This window comes from Glossina fuscipes, unplaced genomic scaffold (assembly GCF_014805625.2).
Source record: "Glossina fuscipes isolate IAEA_lab_2018 unplaced genomic scaffold, Yale_Gfus_2 27, whole genome shotgun sequence".
NCBI classification, from domain to species: Eukaryota; Metazoa; Arthropoda; class Insecta; order Diptera; family Glossinidae; genus Glossina; species Glossina fuscipes.
Window position 1 is genome coordinate 11187413 of NW_023998422.1, and position 18161 is coordinate 11205573.

Here is an 18161-nt window from a genome sequence, read left to right on the forward strand (position 1 = left end):
GAAAATCATATTCGGTCGAGGGCGAATCTTGTAGACCCGTTACCGTCATCCTAAAAGAGATAAAGAAGAATAGGAAGAGATAAGCATGATGTACTGCTGCTACTCACGGGCGGCTGATTTTCAAGATAAAAGTTGTTGCCGCATAGACGTGTAGGCGTTGTAGGCGTGTCCCCTAAAAAAATGTAGATCCTTTCGAAATTTTTTGCGAATCTGTTGGTGATATCTTCGTTTTCGTTAAGGGAGAATGATACTACCACAGTTACTACCTAATTTGGCAGACGGACTGCTAGACAGACGGACAAGTTTAAGTGCATTTTGAATTTGAAACTCGCAGTGAACTTATATGGTTTACGGGGTTTTGGAACCTTGCTTCTGCACGTTATAAAGGTATTGAAAAAGAAGTTAAATTTTGATCCAATTTAATGTTGGATAAGCACATGTAGTACAGTGTTACCATAGTATGCGCACTCAAATTTTCGTAGGCTTATCTGCTTTAGTTTATGAGTAACGAGTAAAAAATCAATTTCTTATTCTTTTGGAAAAACAAAGATGTTCTCAGTCCACATGTCACTATGGGCGTGTCCTTTAACCGATTTGGCCCATTTTCAACACCAACCTGCGTACAAGAGCTTCCAATCTTTGTGCCAAATTTAAAGACGACTGCTACATTTTTGCGGCCAGATTTGGAAGATTTATATAGTTGACGGACAGACGAAAGTGCTTGAATCATTTTAAGCTTTGATGCTGATTAGGAATACATGTATACTTTGCCGCGTTTCTGAAACTTCCTGCTGGGCAAGTGTTTTGACAAAATTAATATGTCTCTCATCTTTCGGTGATGGATATAAAAATACGCAAAAACAACAAAACTGAATGAATGATTTAATACACGTATACTAATACGTAAATTTACGTATGCATGTATGAGGTACGAATGTACCGAAAATATATTTGTGTAGTGCCGTGCGCACACATGTTGAACCTTAGAGACTTGAATATTTATTAAATATTTTACAACATGTTTCATATCATAGTTTATTGAATTGATTGTATTTGTGTTTGTATTTGAAAAAAAAAAAAAAAAACAACAATTTCTGCTTGATTGCTTTGGTATTATTTTAGGTGCGAGGTATTTAAATATGTGAAACTATATCTCTTTCCCTGTCTCTCCCTCTCTCTCTCTCTCTCTGGCTTCCTTCTCTTTTTGCAGTGGCTTGTATAATTGTGTACATATAGGTTAGTTTAGGTCATTTACATATATCAGTTTACATATGAAAACATATGTAAGGCCACATCCTGAATAATTCAATTATTTTATGGTTCAAATGCTTGCAAAATATTTGCTAAGGTACGCAGACTTTTCGCTTCGTTAGAAGGTTTGGAATATTTTTTTGATTGACTAAAAGGAAATCAACTTTATATACAATAACTGGTAGCTTCTCAGTAAGGCCATGATAGATCACTTCATACATTAGATGGCATAAGGTGAAAACGTGCTGCCTTCATGCATACCCTACACCATTGGTGATACAAGGATATATTAAGTTTCTAGGGATGTATGCAAGGCCCGGGATTCATCATTTATTGTACTTATCGATTTAAGCTTGTCTATCCGGTTCAACTTATAGATTGCAATTTTGGAGATATTTGATGAAATTCCGTACATCATCACGTTTTGGCCTAGAGACGAGCGCTATTGAAAATGGTTCCTATCGGACGATTTTTTCGACAACTTCCACTATATAGTCTTATTCTGCAGGCCTAGTTCCACAATAGTGTCCTTATTTGGTATTCAAATAGCTTACGGGAATTGCGAAGTGAACTTCCTTTTCCTAAAGGCAAACTCCCCAGTGAGAGTGGCAAGTTGAACCATTTTTTTAAGGAGCAAAATATATATGACTTACTACTTTCATTTCAAACTTATTAGGTGATGCTTAGGCAACTCAGAGCAAGCAACATAGCAGTCAGCAAGTTCGTAGCACAGTAAGTAGATGTCGCCACTATTGACGAATCCAAGTGATTTGTAGATAATATCAACCTTTGCGTGAGAATTTCTTGGCATTCCGACCATTGGTTTACATCTTAAAGTTAAGTTGTGCTCTTGTAATTGTCGAAGCAACGGAAAAGATCTGGACACCAGTTATCTGTCTTTCATTAACTCTCGTTCGCTCTGGCGGCGAAAGAAAGATAATCTGTTTTCCTTACGTTAAGTATCATCCACGTTTTCTCTTATTTAGAATTTTTTGAAAAAATAAGGGGTTAAATAGCTTGATTTGTTTGTTTGTAAACAATGAAAATATCGACCAGAAATAAGAAAACACAAGACTATATGGCTATTTGTTAAGGCCTGAACCATCTCTAATAACATGAAAATTGTTTGTAAAATAGACTCCGCCATCTTATATCTGTTTAGAGAGGGCGCTAAAAAAGAGAAGGTAAACTTTCTTCCTTCAAATAATAGCCTTGAACTTTATATGTTTGATATATACATATATATGTACTTCAATATGCTGAAAACTAAAAATCGAAATTGATATCCATCAGTTTTTTTACACGGTGCACGCGTCCTTTAGAAATCCGTGCAAAAAAAATCGTGTCAAAAATTTTATACGAAATATGGCTACTTTGGTGATATGTTCCACAACTTAGAAAATCGTGTAAAATGAAAAAAATCCAAATATTTTTGCAGCAAACCGTGCAAAAAAAGTAGCAATAAAATCCGTGTTACATATTTATAAGAAAAAATTATTTACTTTTATGACGAAAAAAATTATAATTATTGTGCAGTGAACACTCAGCCTGTAAGTGTAGCATATAAAAATTGAAATTGGGATATTAGGAAGAAAATTCAATTTCCTATCTATACATAGCTACTTGGAGTCCGTCTATTACGAACTGGACCGAAAGTGCTCATCATCAGTAGATATGTCAGATGTGGCATATTTTTCGCATAACTTTCGGGTTTTGAAAAGGGCTTCGTTCGTTATGAAGTGCCTCTCTTCGGTTTTTATACCCTACACCGCATATAGTATAGGGTATATTAAGTTAGTGCGGGCGTATGTAACACTTAGATGGGCTTACGCTAGACCCAACTTTTATTATACCGTTTCATTCAGAATCATGTTTTAAATCGATCTAAGTCTGTCTCTCTGTCAGTTTCACGTCTGTTCATGTATTTTTGTCTTCAAGCTGTAGGTCGCAATTTTTGAGATATTTTGATGAAATTTTGTGCACAATGTACTTTGGCCCAAGAACGAACGAAGCGGCTCAGATTGGTCTACTTTTTCGGCCACTCGCGTTGTGACGCCCTATTCTGAAAAGTCGTTGTACTAAAAAAATTGCAATTTTTAAAATTTCTCGGCAAAAGTGGCTTAACAATAGTGTTTCGATCGGGCCAATTTTTTGATTCACGAAAATTTCTGACGAAAATCGAAACTTTATACAATAAACCGAATTTGGACTACGTAGGTCTATTTTTTGGTTACCACCGCATATATGGATTCTCTTGCAACGTAAACTGGACTAAAGATATCACTTTTGAAGAGACCTGCGGTGATGAATAAAGGCGAATTTTGCCTAAAAGTTGTTGTCTTATGAGTTACTTTTCAAACTTTTCTCTCTACAAAAGTTAAGATGAACCAGGCTAAACGCAAAGTGATCTTGGGTATCCCTTTCTAAAAGTTCTTACGAAAGCTCAGCGTTTATTAGGCAACAGAGCCGATATTTTGACTACCAATATACATGAAGTGAAATAGTGTTTGGTGCAAAGTGATGTAAGGTATCGCTATCCAAAGATTCCTATGAAAAGTAAGCAAAATCAAATTTTTGATTATGAAGATAAGAGAAGAGAAGAAGAGTATAAGATGTTTAGTGATATAGGTTATTTCTCTGTATAAACGTAAGTAAACCAACACAATGTAAGCCTTGATTGTGAAGAAGAATTTTGTTGATAGCGTGAAGTGATGTAGAGTATCCAATAGTTGTTATCGTTTATATATGGCGTTTTAACATGTTTTAACGTAATTTTATAAATTAATTTTTTTAAACTTCAAACATATATATATTTGCACACTATGCACAGTTTTTCAAGCGAAAAGTCCTTTAAAGTTTTCTAAAAAATATTTTGAAAGGGGAATATGCGACCTTATGTCGGCATTGTTTTGCTCACCTCCAGCGCAGAAATACATTAAAAACTTTTCATTGTAATTAAACTTGTATCAACAAAACCCTGTGACGTAGAATTCATGGTGAGAATATTAACCGCAAACACGCTCTTAGTTAATTTTATTTATTTTACATTAATGTTCATAATTTAATTATTCAGGAAATATAAAAAAAAAAAAAAAGATTCATTCATACATAAACCACCTTTTTTTCTTGTTAATTAATTAATTATTAATAATTATTATGTTATTGTAAACAAACAATTAAAACGTGTTTTTTTTTTGGCATTTTCAAATTAACCAAAGTCATAATATTTTATAAAATTTTCATAAATAAAATACTGTATATGATAAAATCTGAAATAATAAAATAAAATCGCATTCCCGCGGCAGGTGTGGATGCTGAATATGCGTAAATGCGAAAATAATTAAATTTCTACGAAATATAAAAAAAGGCTTTAAAAAAATGCAAAAAAGCTATGGTGGGCCCTGCTCCACCATAAAATACCTTATAGCGTCTTATAGTTACAATAAGGCGTTATATGAAAAGTATTCGAGAAAGTAGGCCGAGTCGAACCATTTCCAATGGCATTTCCTTGGACGAAAACACGCGGGTGCATCAAACTTCATCAAAATGTCGCAAAACAAGATGGACGGACAGACGGGCAAACAAGTTCAGATCAGTATAATAAGGGGTGGGGCTCTCGCAGACCTTCGCAGCACAATCGGTAGAAGGCATAAGGAGAGCAGTAGGTTGAAAATGCGAACAAATTACATCCGTTGCATTTATCATAGAGTAGTGATCAAAAATCGAAGTACGCTCTGACGTCCCTTTCGACAGTATCACTTTCTGAATCGATTTAAGCTTGTCTGTCCAATCTACAAATTGCAAATTTTGGATCAAAAGAATTAGGACATCTTACCTGGGATGACCCATGATTTAAAACCGACACGATTCTTGCGACGAATATCGTTTGAATGATAATTCACGTGTTCCTTCAACGGCACTAGCTAGCATTGGGAACATCGAAAATTTCAAGCCCTTCCGAAAGCAGTTTCCTTTTCCTAAAAAGTACACAATAATTTTTAGTCTAGTATCTCTTGCTTTGACGGGCCCAAGGCGGTCATCCATCGTTTACTGGAAGAACCTTCATGGTAGAAAACATTGGCTTGGAAAATATTATATTTGTCTATATGTATCTACCTACATAAGCAAAGTCGGTAGATTTTAGAGTACAAAATTAAGGAGTAATTGGTTTCTAGATTACAAACTTTGGTTCAGTTATTGCTTGTCTTTCGCACGAGCGGGCGCTCACAGCATCCAAGTCTTAAATTGAAACTTTACAAATTAAAAGAAAATCCTTTGAATTTTACTTTGCGTTCCCTGAGTCTGCGGTTTACCACTACACAAATGCTGTAACTTTGGAAGTGAACATTCCTCCGATGCTGCCAGCATTCATGCAACCTAAGCACATATGCTATTGAAAATGATTCGGATTGGACCACGTTTTTGAACACTTCTCATATAACGAGTTACGTTGAAAAGTCTTTTCACGAATAACTTAATGACGTTATAAGGCAGTTCCACGTGGACCCACTATAGTACTTTTAATTAGCTTTATTCCAATAAGAAGAAATCATTAGGGTCACGTGCTAACAATTCATCGTTTTTAGGGTTCAACAAGTCGCTCATTTTGGATCGATTTGTAGTGATTTGTGTTGTGAATGACTCTACATTGCGTATATTCATTTCGCTAAAACCCACAAGTAGGTTTCAGAGATCTCCTACTTTATATACGCACCTGTTCAGCAAATCGTCAAATTCTTTATGCATGGCCATGCTGTGTTATGGTTTACCCAACTAGTACATTTATTATGTTCAGATGCTGGCTATCGAAGATTCACGTAATTTTTCTCTTCTTTCCGCTGGTGGGTTAAGAAAAATTGTGTAAATTGAAAACGAAAATTTTTGTAGATATCATCGCAGGATAGAAAGTATATATCTTTTTTTATCAAAACCCTTGCCAAACCACTAAGAAACTTCAGGGATCTCATAGACTATAGAGATTCTTGATCAGCAAATGATCACAATAGGAATGGATTTACTTATGTCCATCCGTCCATATTAGGCCGGCTTGCTATGTGATGATTGATGGTAAAGAGAATTTTTTATCAACTTGCTCAAACTTTGCGACCCCTTTTTTTTAGGCGTTTTCAATATCGACTACACGCGGAAAAGACGACAGGTGAAAAGGTAGCGCATAGGGCTAAATGAACGTGAAAGCTTATGTCGATTAAGAGCACAAATTGTGCGCTTCCGAATGGTTCAAGTCAACTAACAAGTTGGTACACTTTTGAATGACGGATTAAAATATACCGTAAGATATTCCCTTCGTAGAGAGAGCACGTACACTCGTAATGAAAAAAGCACAAACATAAATAAACAATTGCTAAGCGTATCAATCTCACTTATATCAAATGCATGTGAAAACAATGATGCAGTAAAAGGAATAACTAAAAAAATTATATTAGCGAGATTTAAGCCGTAACCAGGAAAACTTTCATATGGATTGCGTTTATTGTTAATGCGAAAATTTTTACTCGCTTAGCATTTGTTTGCAGGCATATGCACATAAATATTTTATTTCTTTGCGATGCGATAAAGTGCATATCAACGATCAAAATCCAACATATATTAGGAATCATTCGTATTAGGCACACATACATAACCCTACATTGCTCAGCATACATAGTCGGGTTGGTAAAGTAAGCTTTTGCAGGAAGGGAACGAGTCAGAGGGAAAAATAAGGAAAAAAAGTAATAATGCATTTTTCAATGACTGCATTATGTATTATCGCACAATGCATAGATAAATTTTTATATTAGGTGTACAAATAAATTCTCTGCCGAAAGCATTTACGGCCCTGCATGTTGTTCTCTTTTAAATAAGAAAGAGTTCAGCTAAAGAAACTCAAATGGTTAAGCTGACTTGCGGAGTGAACGCAGTAAGCTACGAAACAGTTAGAAACCTGTTTGCGGGATTTAGTGCAAAAAATGGCAGTCTTGGACATGAAGAAGAAGCACAATTTAAAGTCAACCGTAGAGAATAAAAATCGTGAAGGTGACATCTGGAAGGATGATTTTTATTAAATCGTTATGGGCACTGAAAAATAAATCCTGCATAGCAGTCTTCAATGCACGAAAGCATGGGCTGCTCCAGGACAACTATCCGTATCTCTAGCAGAAAGGAACAAATGCCTTTAAGAGTTTTGCATGAGCGTCCGCTGTATAAACCTAACCTCACAGCGCTCGGTAGCCCACGGGTTAATTTGATAAATAATGAAGTGATGGTCCCATTGAAGGGTTTTCTACTACTCCCGAGTTTTCAAAAAAAAAAAAAAGGTTGTGGGCCAATTTGCCCCCACGGTCGAGACTTACCTACCATTCAATTGTTTAATGATTCCACGAAACTTCGGTCAGACAAGAAGCTATTTATCCAGGTAGTCAGGTAGGAAGTGTATCGTCATGCCAGGAGCAATCCTAATTTGGGTAACCTGATCAGCGTGAATGTGACACTTTTATGGCTTGTCATCCTTTGACGATACAGCTTAGGGTGTTATCCTACATAACGCAGACGAAGTCGCGCGAAAAAATAATGCTTCCGCCCAAACTTGCGCCAGCCCTCTAACGCTTCTTAGTGCCATCAGAACTCGAGTAAGTTTGACGGCCTCCATGAGGGAAAAATATGCCCTCTTTTGTCAGAGAAGGAAACCCTCTCCCGAGGGAGCTCTTAGGCTTCGAAGAGAGAAATCGGTTACCATCTTCTAGATAGTAAACCTTAAACTTTTCCTTGCCGAGTGACTGAAAAGTGCTAATAAAGCAAAGAGCTACCGTTTATTGGGAGCATCACGAAAAGGGGAGAGGTTCGGCAAGTCTATGATTCGATCAAGATTCACATAATTTCGCTCCCTAAGAGTAATGCGCGTTTCGCGGAATTGAAAAGGAATTATCCGCTACGAACCTGTAAAGCCTTCTGCAACAGTTACATATGGACGATATCAAGCCGAGCTAGTCAAAGTAAGTAAAGGAACACGAAAATTGATTTTGTTTCATAACATTGCCCGTCCACATGCAGCAGGAGGAACAAACGAAATGATTTTCAATTTAGTTTGCGAGCTTCGGGCTCATGAGCTTTATTCTCCAGATCGGTATCTTTCTTATTATCGCTCGCCCAGATCAATGCAGTCGTACGTAACAAATCAGAAATTTCCACAATTTAAAGATGAAAAAGGCTCGACGACTGCGAAGTATAATACCGTAAACTAACCCATAAAAGTCAAAAGGTCGTAGATGGTTATAATAAATATTGCAAGTATGATGCTTTGAGGCAGCTACGTATTAAATAGATTCCAATATTATCGAAAAATATAGGGAACTTATTTGTATACCTAGCACATGTATCTACATATATATATATATATATATATATATCGTTGATGTTGATGTGTATGCTTATATTCAAATGTTATGTTGCATTGGCTCTCTTAGGATGTTTTTATATACAAAATATCAACGCAGCTGTCAACAACGTAGTGGAAAAACGATAATGGGCATCAGCCACAGATGCAATAACAATGAAATGAAACATGTTTTCACGTAAGTTTTCCTTCTCGCCATCTCTCTCTTCGCTCTGTAATACATACGCTCCTGTGAAATTTGATAAATCTACGCTTTGAATTTTTATTTATTCGATAATATTTGAGAAAAAACAACGATTTTTAAACTAATACATGTTTGAAGGTCTGTATTAAACCAACATGATATCACGTAGTTTATACTTGTGTATATGTTACATATAAATATGACCAAGTACGTGTTGTTTTTGAGTGAAACCACTTTCAGTCATAGCGGTTATGTATTGTTTAGCATCAATTTTCAACACAAGTCCTGAGTTTTGTTCGGTCTTTTTATGTTTGTGGAGTCGGCAAAATAAAAAACGTTTATATATGCGAGCAGTAGGTTGCCTAAAATAAATTGGGTTGAGTGAGAATACATGTGCTCTAGGTTAAAGATAATCTTAACGTTAGAATTGCCTTTGAGCTTGAAAAATACGATTGTAAAAGACGTAATGTTTCAAATTTTTTGAAAATTTTTTTCTTTATGAAAACACCTTTAAATACCTATGGCCCGCTAAACTAATAAAAATTGTGATGAAATTGTGGCGGTTCAGACATACTTTCTACTGCGAATTCCAAAATCAAGCAAATCGCAAAACAAATTGAATTGCCGAGCAATGCTGGAAAAGCAGCTGAACGTAAATTTTGTCACCCTTCCGCAGTTCTTTAAGTATTTCAGTCAAACACGACCATTCTTAACGTTTGTCAATGTAAATATAATGAAAAAATAATGCTTTTATATTCATACATTTACATTTATATTCATGCTCAGATTCATACACATATTTATATTAATTTATATTCATATTCATATTTATGTACATTTATATTCGTGTTCATATTTATATATTCAAAATTGAACTTGCAATCATATTCATATATTCATATTTATGTTCTCATATTCATATTTACGTATATAAATATATGTATTCATATTTATACACGTTCGTATTTATGTACAACTATATTCATATGGATATTCATATTTATGTTTATATCTATGCTCTTATTAATATTCATGTTTACATTTATGTACATTTACATTCATATTTTTGTGTATATTTATATTCATACTTATATTCATGTTCATATCCAAACTCTTATTAATATTAATATTTATGTACATTCACATTCGTTCTCATATTCATGTTCATATTCGTATTTATATTCATAATTATGTTCGTGTTCATATTCATCTTCCTAAGTCTACCATATCAACTTATTTTTATATCCATCAATTGGGAATATAAATTATACATACTGTTGATCGGCATGGAAAGCGGACCTGATTCGTACATGTCATCAGTACGTCCGCATTGCTAACGTTCTGTTAGAACCAATAAATAATTAGAAATATAGAAATTATTAGAAATTATTATATATATATTTATATATTATATTTATAAATAAAATAAAAACAAGGAAGAACATTATATTTGGCGAGGGCCGAATCTCGCACACCCACCAGTACATTTTTCGGATTCTACTCACCAAGTTTTTTTATTTGATACCCATATCGCTGGTATTATTAAATATGGAAAATTTCAGCCTTCTAACTCTTATAATATCTGATACCGATACCAATTTCTCTGTCCAATTAGAACCATTGAATACCGACTTGCGTGCAGGAGCTTCCAAAGTTTCTACCAACTTTGAAGTCGTCGATACCTTCATATTTGCGACCACAGACACACACACAGACGGACAGACATGGCTAAACCAAGTCAGAATTTCATGCTAATCAGGAATATATATATATATATATATATATATTGTATGGTCCTTGGAGTTTCGTTTTAAGTGTTACATATATTAGGGAAAAAATGACAAAATGACTGTACCCCCATCTTACAGCGGTGGGTGTAATAATGTAATGACATGAATGTGGCATTTTGAATTAGTTCTATTTGCTTTGGAGCAAATTGCATATATATGATTTTCAGTTTGTTTGCACTTTCATCCGGAAATTATACAAAATTTGAAATACATACGATATTTATCTCTTCATCGTCCAATCGTACGTGTATTTATGTATTTTTGAGTATTAAAAAATAACTAAACTAAAAGTAAGTGCAAAAGTGTCAATGATTGCCATTCGATCCATTTCGTAATATTTAAAATATAAAATATTCATCTGTACTGGAGCGTTTCCATTCGAACAGAAAACATTAATATTATTACTCTGTCATTTATCGCTAACGCTTTGCATTAATAATTAAATTTTTCTGTGTGGTTATCATTAATGCAACTATTGCTTCTCTCAAAGCTTTCATGCGATATTATAAAATAAATATCGATTAACATTACGTATGAGTAAGATTTTATCTATTAAATGAAATGCATTACTTATACTCATGTGGAAGTTATGAGTTAGTCTGTTCTATATGAATAATATTTACAATTAATACTTGGTAAACGCATAAGCATCGAATTACATTGCAACCATATATCTATCGTTTATGTATTGAATAGATAAGGACAAGTGATATCATTATAAATCGATATAGATATGTCGATTTGAAATGTTTGTGAATTAATGATTATCTCTCGTTTATATAAATTTAGTTTATCCAAAATGTTATGTTGGAGGTAATCAACCCTACAATAATGTATGACATTTGGAAGAAAACTATGCTATGGTTTATGGAATTTGGAAATTTACTAATTGATGAACTACAAATTAGTTCTATTTTTCTATCCAATTAATTATGATGCCTAAGCCTAAAGGCAAATAAAAGAGATGGGCAAGGGCCCACTGTTAAATAACTCTACATCACCCTCTAATTATTCATATAACGACTTTTCAAAAGAAGTCGTTATAGGGAAAGTAGTCGAAAAAGCGATACGATCCACATTATTTTTGGTTTTGAGTTCGTCGTTGGGCCAAAACATGTCAGTGTAACAAAATTTTATCAAAACATCCCAACAATTAAACCCTATAGGTTGAACATAAGAAAACCACATGAACAGGTGGACAGACAATCTTAGATCGACTTGGTATAATAAAAGGTGGGTCTACGTCAAGCGCTTCTGGGTATCGTATACATCCTTAACATACCTTTGTACAATAAACTACGCATGGTATACAAATTGTAGCAGTAAAACTCAAATAATTGACTTAATATTGAATTTTCTACAAAATGCTAATTGAATTCGATTTTTGAAAGATGTATCGATGATTGCTTGCGCGAAGCAAGCTTGTTATATGCAATGCTTATCTCGCTGTGGACGTTGATTTTCGAAGATTACTGCTGTCATTGACGAAACAAAATTTGCTGTGATTTCGGTGGCAATATAACTGATCATTCTTTCATACATCTATACATTGATTTTCACTTTCACGTTTGTTGATTGGCCCGCTAGACATTCGCTTAGTTCTTTTAGTTTTCCATAACTTGAAGTTAAAAAACTGTTATGGTGTTATATGACTCATATATGTATGGCGAAAACTAAATTCCATACCAGCAGCCTATAGAGAACCAATATGGAAAATGGGAGAACTATCACATTCGAAGTCATATTAGTTGGTCGGCAAAGTCCAAGGTGCGGTGTAAAGGAAAAGAAAATTGCATTTCCTCATTCTAGATACAATCCTCCGTACAAACAACATGGATCGTCGAATGAAAATTATATATACCACTGCATTTAAGTACAACAAATTATCTAGATACACATATACATACGGTGAGGACCAAACTCACAAGTTTGTTCTGCTCCCACTCTTTTATTTTTGCATATTGTTCTATAGGAGACCAATGTGATAAACGAGAGTCCGCAAATTTATATCCGAAGGCGATCGTTAAAACCTGTAAAGATACAATGTGTTGCAATACTCAGATAGGACATCATTTGTGTGAACTGGCTGGGCGACATGTTTGGCTCTTTGACGAATGATGAACATAGAAACCATCGAATAGCGCACACATACGTTAAGTGGGAAGGAAGATTTTATTTTCTATTGTCACTTCTCGATAATAGTGCTTTCTGGGCCAGTAACAGAAGTAAAAATTGAATTAACTGGATTTTACCTTAGTACGATAAGGGAAATCTATCTGAATTGAAATAAAAAGCATCGGCTATTGTGATTTGGAGCAAAAACTGCTGATAACATTTCGATATAGAATTAGAATACTTGGAACAAGCCGATGCGGCATAGCCGGATCACTGTACTCGTTATTAAAGTTCTTTCCGATTGAATGGAAATTTTAATCTTTCCGGTACAAAATATGTTTGTTCAATTGCATACCATATATGCGGGCAAGTAAAAGTCCAAAACAATGTAGTTACGTAAAATTCCCTTTCGTGCATTATATGTTAGTCCGAATACACATTGAATTAGGTAAAGCTTTATTTAATTTAATTACTTTTTAAATATCTTGGGGAAGGTACTTTTCAGCAGATAGTTAAGTTAGTATTTTTCATATAAAGTTATTTAATGAAATGTGTGAATTTCCCAACAACATAACAACAATAATTATATAATCATGTCATAATAATTATAAAATGTTATGAAAATACTTGAATTAAAAGGGCATACAAGTACGCGTATCGTTTAATTTTGATAATAAATAGAATTGGAATAAATCTTTATCAATATTAATGTGGATGGGCGCGTGTGTGAATTGGTTTTCAACTATAACAACACCTGATTTTCAATAGATTTAATTCAAAAGCTTAGCAGTAGGTATTGGTCAGATATACCATTGATAGCAATAACAAAAGCAATTTGGTTACGAATATCTAGCATTTGTTATACCGACTTAGGTTAACAATATGCACAATGCACTCCAACGTAGATAAATAGAGTTTTGCTTTAACAACAATTTTATTTGTTATTCTGATTGTTATGCTTGTTGTTATTGTTATTACTGTGTTTACTGTTTTATTCTATGACAATACAAATGTTAGACATGTGTATTTATTTTCTTTTTCATTTTTTCCTATTATCTAAGATTTATTTCACATATGTGCAGACGAAGGCGGAGTTCGGTGGATGGGTGAGTTTGCTCCCTCCAACATGCGACACATACTAAAAACGTATTAATCAAATACAAGTTTTATGTAGCAAACTATGAGACATTTTTAGAAGCGTTTTGTGGCTCCGGGGTAAGAGTTTTTTGCTGACAATCTGGTATTTTCATACCTGTCACCAATCGAAGAGCGACCTATTCGTTTTGTCATTTGCATCACTCGGAAGGAAACTTTAGAGATATATATATATATATATATATATATATATATATATATATATATTTAATGTTAATCAAGATTTCGAGAATTCTGAATCGACTTAAGGTTGTCCGTATGTGTAAAGTCTGTTATAAACCTTGGAAGTTCTTGCACGCAGTTTAGTATTGCAAATGGGCCAAATTGGTCAAAGGAGACGTCTACTATTCTAAGTGACTTGAGACCACCGTTACTTTCCAAAGGAGAAAAGATTGATCTTTTGTTGATCACGCACAAACTACCTATAAGAATTTCAATCTAAACTCAGTGGGTGATGCTGTAACACTTTTGGAAAAAATGAAAATATTGGCCACACCTATCCAGGATTATAGTAAATCCACATTTCGGTTTTTTTGTCTAAACCTCTATAACGATCGGAAACAACCTTCAATGTCACTAGTGTCAAAACTTACACGCATTTAAACTTTTCTATGTTTTCGTCTGTCCATCTGTCCATCTCTCGATTTGTGTAGCAGCTGTAGTAAATAGTATCTCATAAGCAGAAATGAAGACAAACGGCTTAAAGGACTTAAGTTTCCGCAGTTTTCACTTTCGTTACTCATAAACTACAATAAACACAAACGGTATAAAAATGCAGTCATGCTCATCCAAACTTATAGAATACAAACGCTTCCTTTTCCTCTTGTCTTTTTTAGGATAACGATGAGCGGTATAGAAGATTCGGTCGAAAGCGAATACAATTTTCTTATATATTTTTGTTGTTGTTTTTTCTTTAAATGTTTAACAATATTTTTGCTAACGGTAGGGCTTGAACGTTTTAGTAGGACGTTGATTAATATTTATTTTTTGTTAAGAATGATACGACATCTCTTGATAAGATGTTAAGAAAATCTTTGTATTGAAGTGAGAGATAGGAAAATATGAGCATAATATTTATCAAATAATTATCAGATATCATAAATAGAACAAGAGGTAAAGAGAATGTAGAGAAACTGCAGTAAAAACCCATCTTTTTTCTCTGTCACACAGATATATGCACAATGATTGGACAAAAAAAAAAAGAAGAGAAAATGAAATTTTCATTCTCCTCTCTCTCTCTCTCCTCTATATACTTCTCTGATAAGCTTTTTTAATTAATTACTTTATTATTAAAGTTTTACTGCGTTTTTTGTTGAGTGGGGAATCATTTCTTTTTTTTTTTTTTTTTCTTTCTTATGAATTTCCGTTATTCTCTTTTTAACTTTCCGTCGACTTCCTCTTATCTCTTCTTATCTTATCTTTCATATGAAATATGATTCCATTTATTTCCTTTACAATTTGTTTTCTTTCTTTTCTCATGCCATTCTATTCTGAAGTGTAAACCTTGCAATCTTATTATTATTATCTTTAATTTGTTTTTTGTCGTTTTTCATTTCTCTTTTTTCTTTAAATGCTTTTAGTTAACAATCAAAACATAAAATGCCATTTTGATTATGAAATATCAACAAGTTGTAATAAGAATGATTTCCATGACTACAATGGATGGACATTAGTTTTAACGAGTTCCATTATAAATATGTCTTCTTCGGCTTTTGCTTTTATATAATTGATTGGCAGAAATGCCTTTAAATGTATTGAATAATAAACGAAAAAGAGTAAAAAAGTAAAACAGGTATGTAACCATGAAACTGAAATTTATCCACGCATAGCCTTAACATCAAGTGTAACCGACGTACATGACTGAGGTTATGCTTTTTTTTATAGCTTTCATATCTGGCAAGAATAGACGATCACAATACCAACACATGTCACAAGCGAAAATATATATTTACTAGCAAAGAAAATGGCGAGGCGTTCATCCATTAAGCTATAGCCGCTCCCTGCGCCTTCTCTTTCCTAAGACCAGTCTGTCCCTCACCGCGCTACACGTAGATGGAGAATCTTCTGAGTCGTTGGTCATATTAAAAAAAAAGTCTAAAAGTGAGACGTTTCATAACAAACTGCAACAATAATTAATCGACTTGAACGATTCGAGGAAATATGAAAAGAGGCAAGAAAGACAATTTCTTCACATGACATCCGTTCATGCGCCCATAGTACAAAATCGGTTCACCATAAGTTGGAAGCAGTCAACTAGGATTTGCTAGCCCATCTGACTTACTCACTAAAGTCGAGTCCTCCCGATTATCATTTGCTTGCGTTTGTCTCGCTACCCTTTGAGCAACGTGTGAATTCTTACGATAATGCATCTATGACTGGTTTGCCTGTTAAGGAATTGCACATGCAAGAAAAAATTGTCTGAGTTTGATGGTCGGCAAGAGTTTGGCTTTATTGTGACTTTAAGATGTTTTCATAAAACATTTGTACAAAACTTTAATTCTGTCATATGTCAAGGCCACAAGCTTTTGATTCCAGATTAAAGTTTTCTCAAGTTCTTTAACAGTTCTTGTGTTTCGCTTCTAGGCGGATAGTGGCCGTCTTTACACAAATTATAACTGATGGAAATGTTACCTAGCCGCTACTTTCGACTTATTACAAACACATGTCCTCAACATGCCGATGAACCGATGGACACGCAACCTAAGCAACATTTATTGTATTACAATTGTATTGTAATTCAATATTATTTCGGCAAAGTAGAATACTACAGTTATTCCAAATTTTGCATTTAAACGATAGCATAAACTCTCTACCCCTTTCTAAGCTAAGCGAATGAAACCAAGCCATGGTAGAATTACTTTTTGGTTGAATTGTCGTTACCACACGCTATTGCCCGCTTCATTTTAATTTCATAAGTAAGGTACCTTCACTTTCACGCTTGCCATTAATTGACTAAGTGATTGAACATCAAAATATTGAATTGAAAACAAAACGCAAACTAAAGTTGTCGTAGGTTTATTTTTAAGGATTGTTCGACGTAATGAAAAAATCGCATGCTATTCTTAACTAAAGATCTACAATATTGTTTTACGCAAATATAAGTCATACATGTAGAGCAAAGTCTCGCTGATCGTAGGATAATTTATACTCGCCTTCTTAAACCAAAACTTATTCGCTACATTCCTTTCAACGGTTTCATCATCTTGCTGTTGCTGAATGGTTGCCGACGAATCGTCAACGAAGCCATAGCCTCTTTCGTAAGCCTTCATCAATATTTCTTTGTAGAAGTAGTCAGCCTCTTCGAATTGTTCCTGCCTCACAAGACACTTGGCCAAAAGCAATTTCGTGTATGTAACATAAACATTGTTACTGCCCAGTTGAGATTCGTATATATGCAAGGCGCGGTGATGATACATTCGCTCGTCTTCATATTTGCCTTGATGTTGGCAGAATGAAGCCAAGTCACTTAAATGTGATGCCACGTCTAAGTGATCTGCGCCACGCAATTTTTGTTTTATGGCTACGATTTCCAATGCCGTAGCTTCAGCTTTCTCAAAGTGACCGCATTTACTATAAACAATCGCCAAATTGCTTAAAGTAGCCATCGCAACGGGATGAAATTGACCGCACGTGTCCTTTTGTATGTCAACAGAATCTTCTAAAAGGTTGGAGGCTTCGTCATAATCTCCGAGCTCTGTAGAATGTAAGGCTAATAGATTTAAGTGGGTCACTTTGCGGTCTTCGTTTTCGCTTCTCGACTTCCTAAAAGTGGAAGAAGCTTGCTCATATAGATTTTCTAGTATCTCATGTCCCTCTGGTGCAGTATGCTGTAACATGATGGGATAGGCATGACTCGCGGATGGTTCTTTCTTGTCAATGTTGAGATCTTCATTGTTTTGCAATAATAACTTAAACTTTCTTCGCTTTTCGTCTTCTTCAACTGTGGCCGGTTTGCTTTCCAAAGTTTTCAAACGTTCTTGTGCATGACGTAATTGATCTTTCAGCCAAGCGTTCTCCTCTTGTAAGCAGCGGTTATGAAGTCGAAGCTGTTGATTTTCGGCTTCAACATTACATAAGCGAGCGAATAAATCCTTGCCTTCGGTGCGATTGTTGACGTGGCTTTGTTCAGTATTACAGTTAACGTTCGACTGAGGTTGAACCATTTTTTCTAAATTATTTCAATTTCCTTCGCCTTTATTCTAAATAAAAATGTGTTATTGTAGTGCTCGCGTTACTTCACTTAATGTATATTCTTCTCGAATGTGCGTTCATCTGT

The 18161-nt window shown here is 34.5% G+C and overlaps 1 protein-coding gene across 1 annotated transcript; it reads right to left on the reverse strand.

Annotated features, from left to right (window-relative positions):
- Window positions 1-16959: 16959 nt before the first annotated feature.
- On the reverse strand, window positions 16960-18048 carry LOC119635876 (kinesin light chain-like). The gene has a single exon (XM_038030894.1). The coding sequence runs from the start codon at window positions 18046-18048 to the stop codon at window positions 16960-16962; it is 1089 nt and encodes a 362-aa protein (XP_037886822.1).
- Between the last annotated feature and the right edge of the window lie 113 nt (window positions 18049-18161).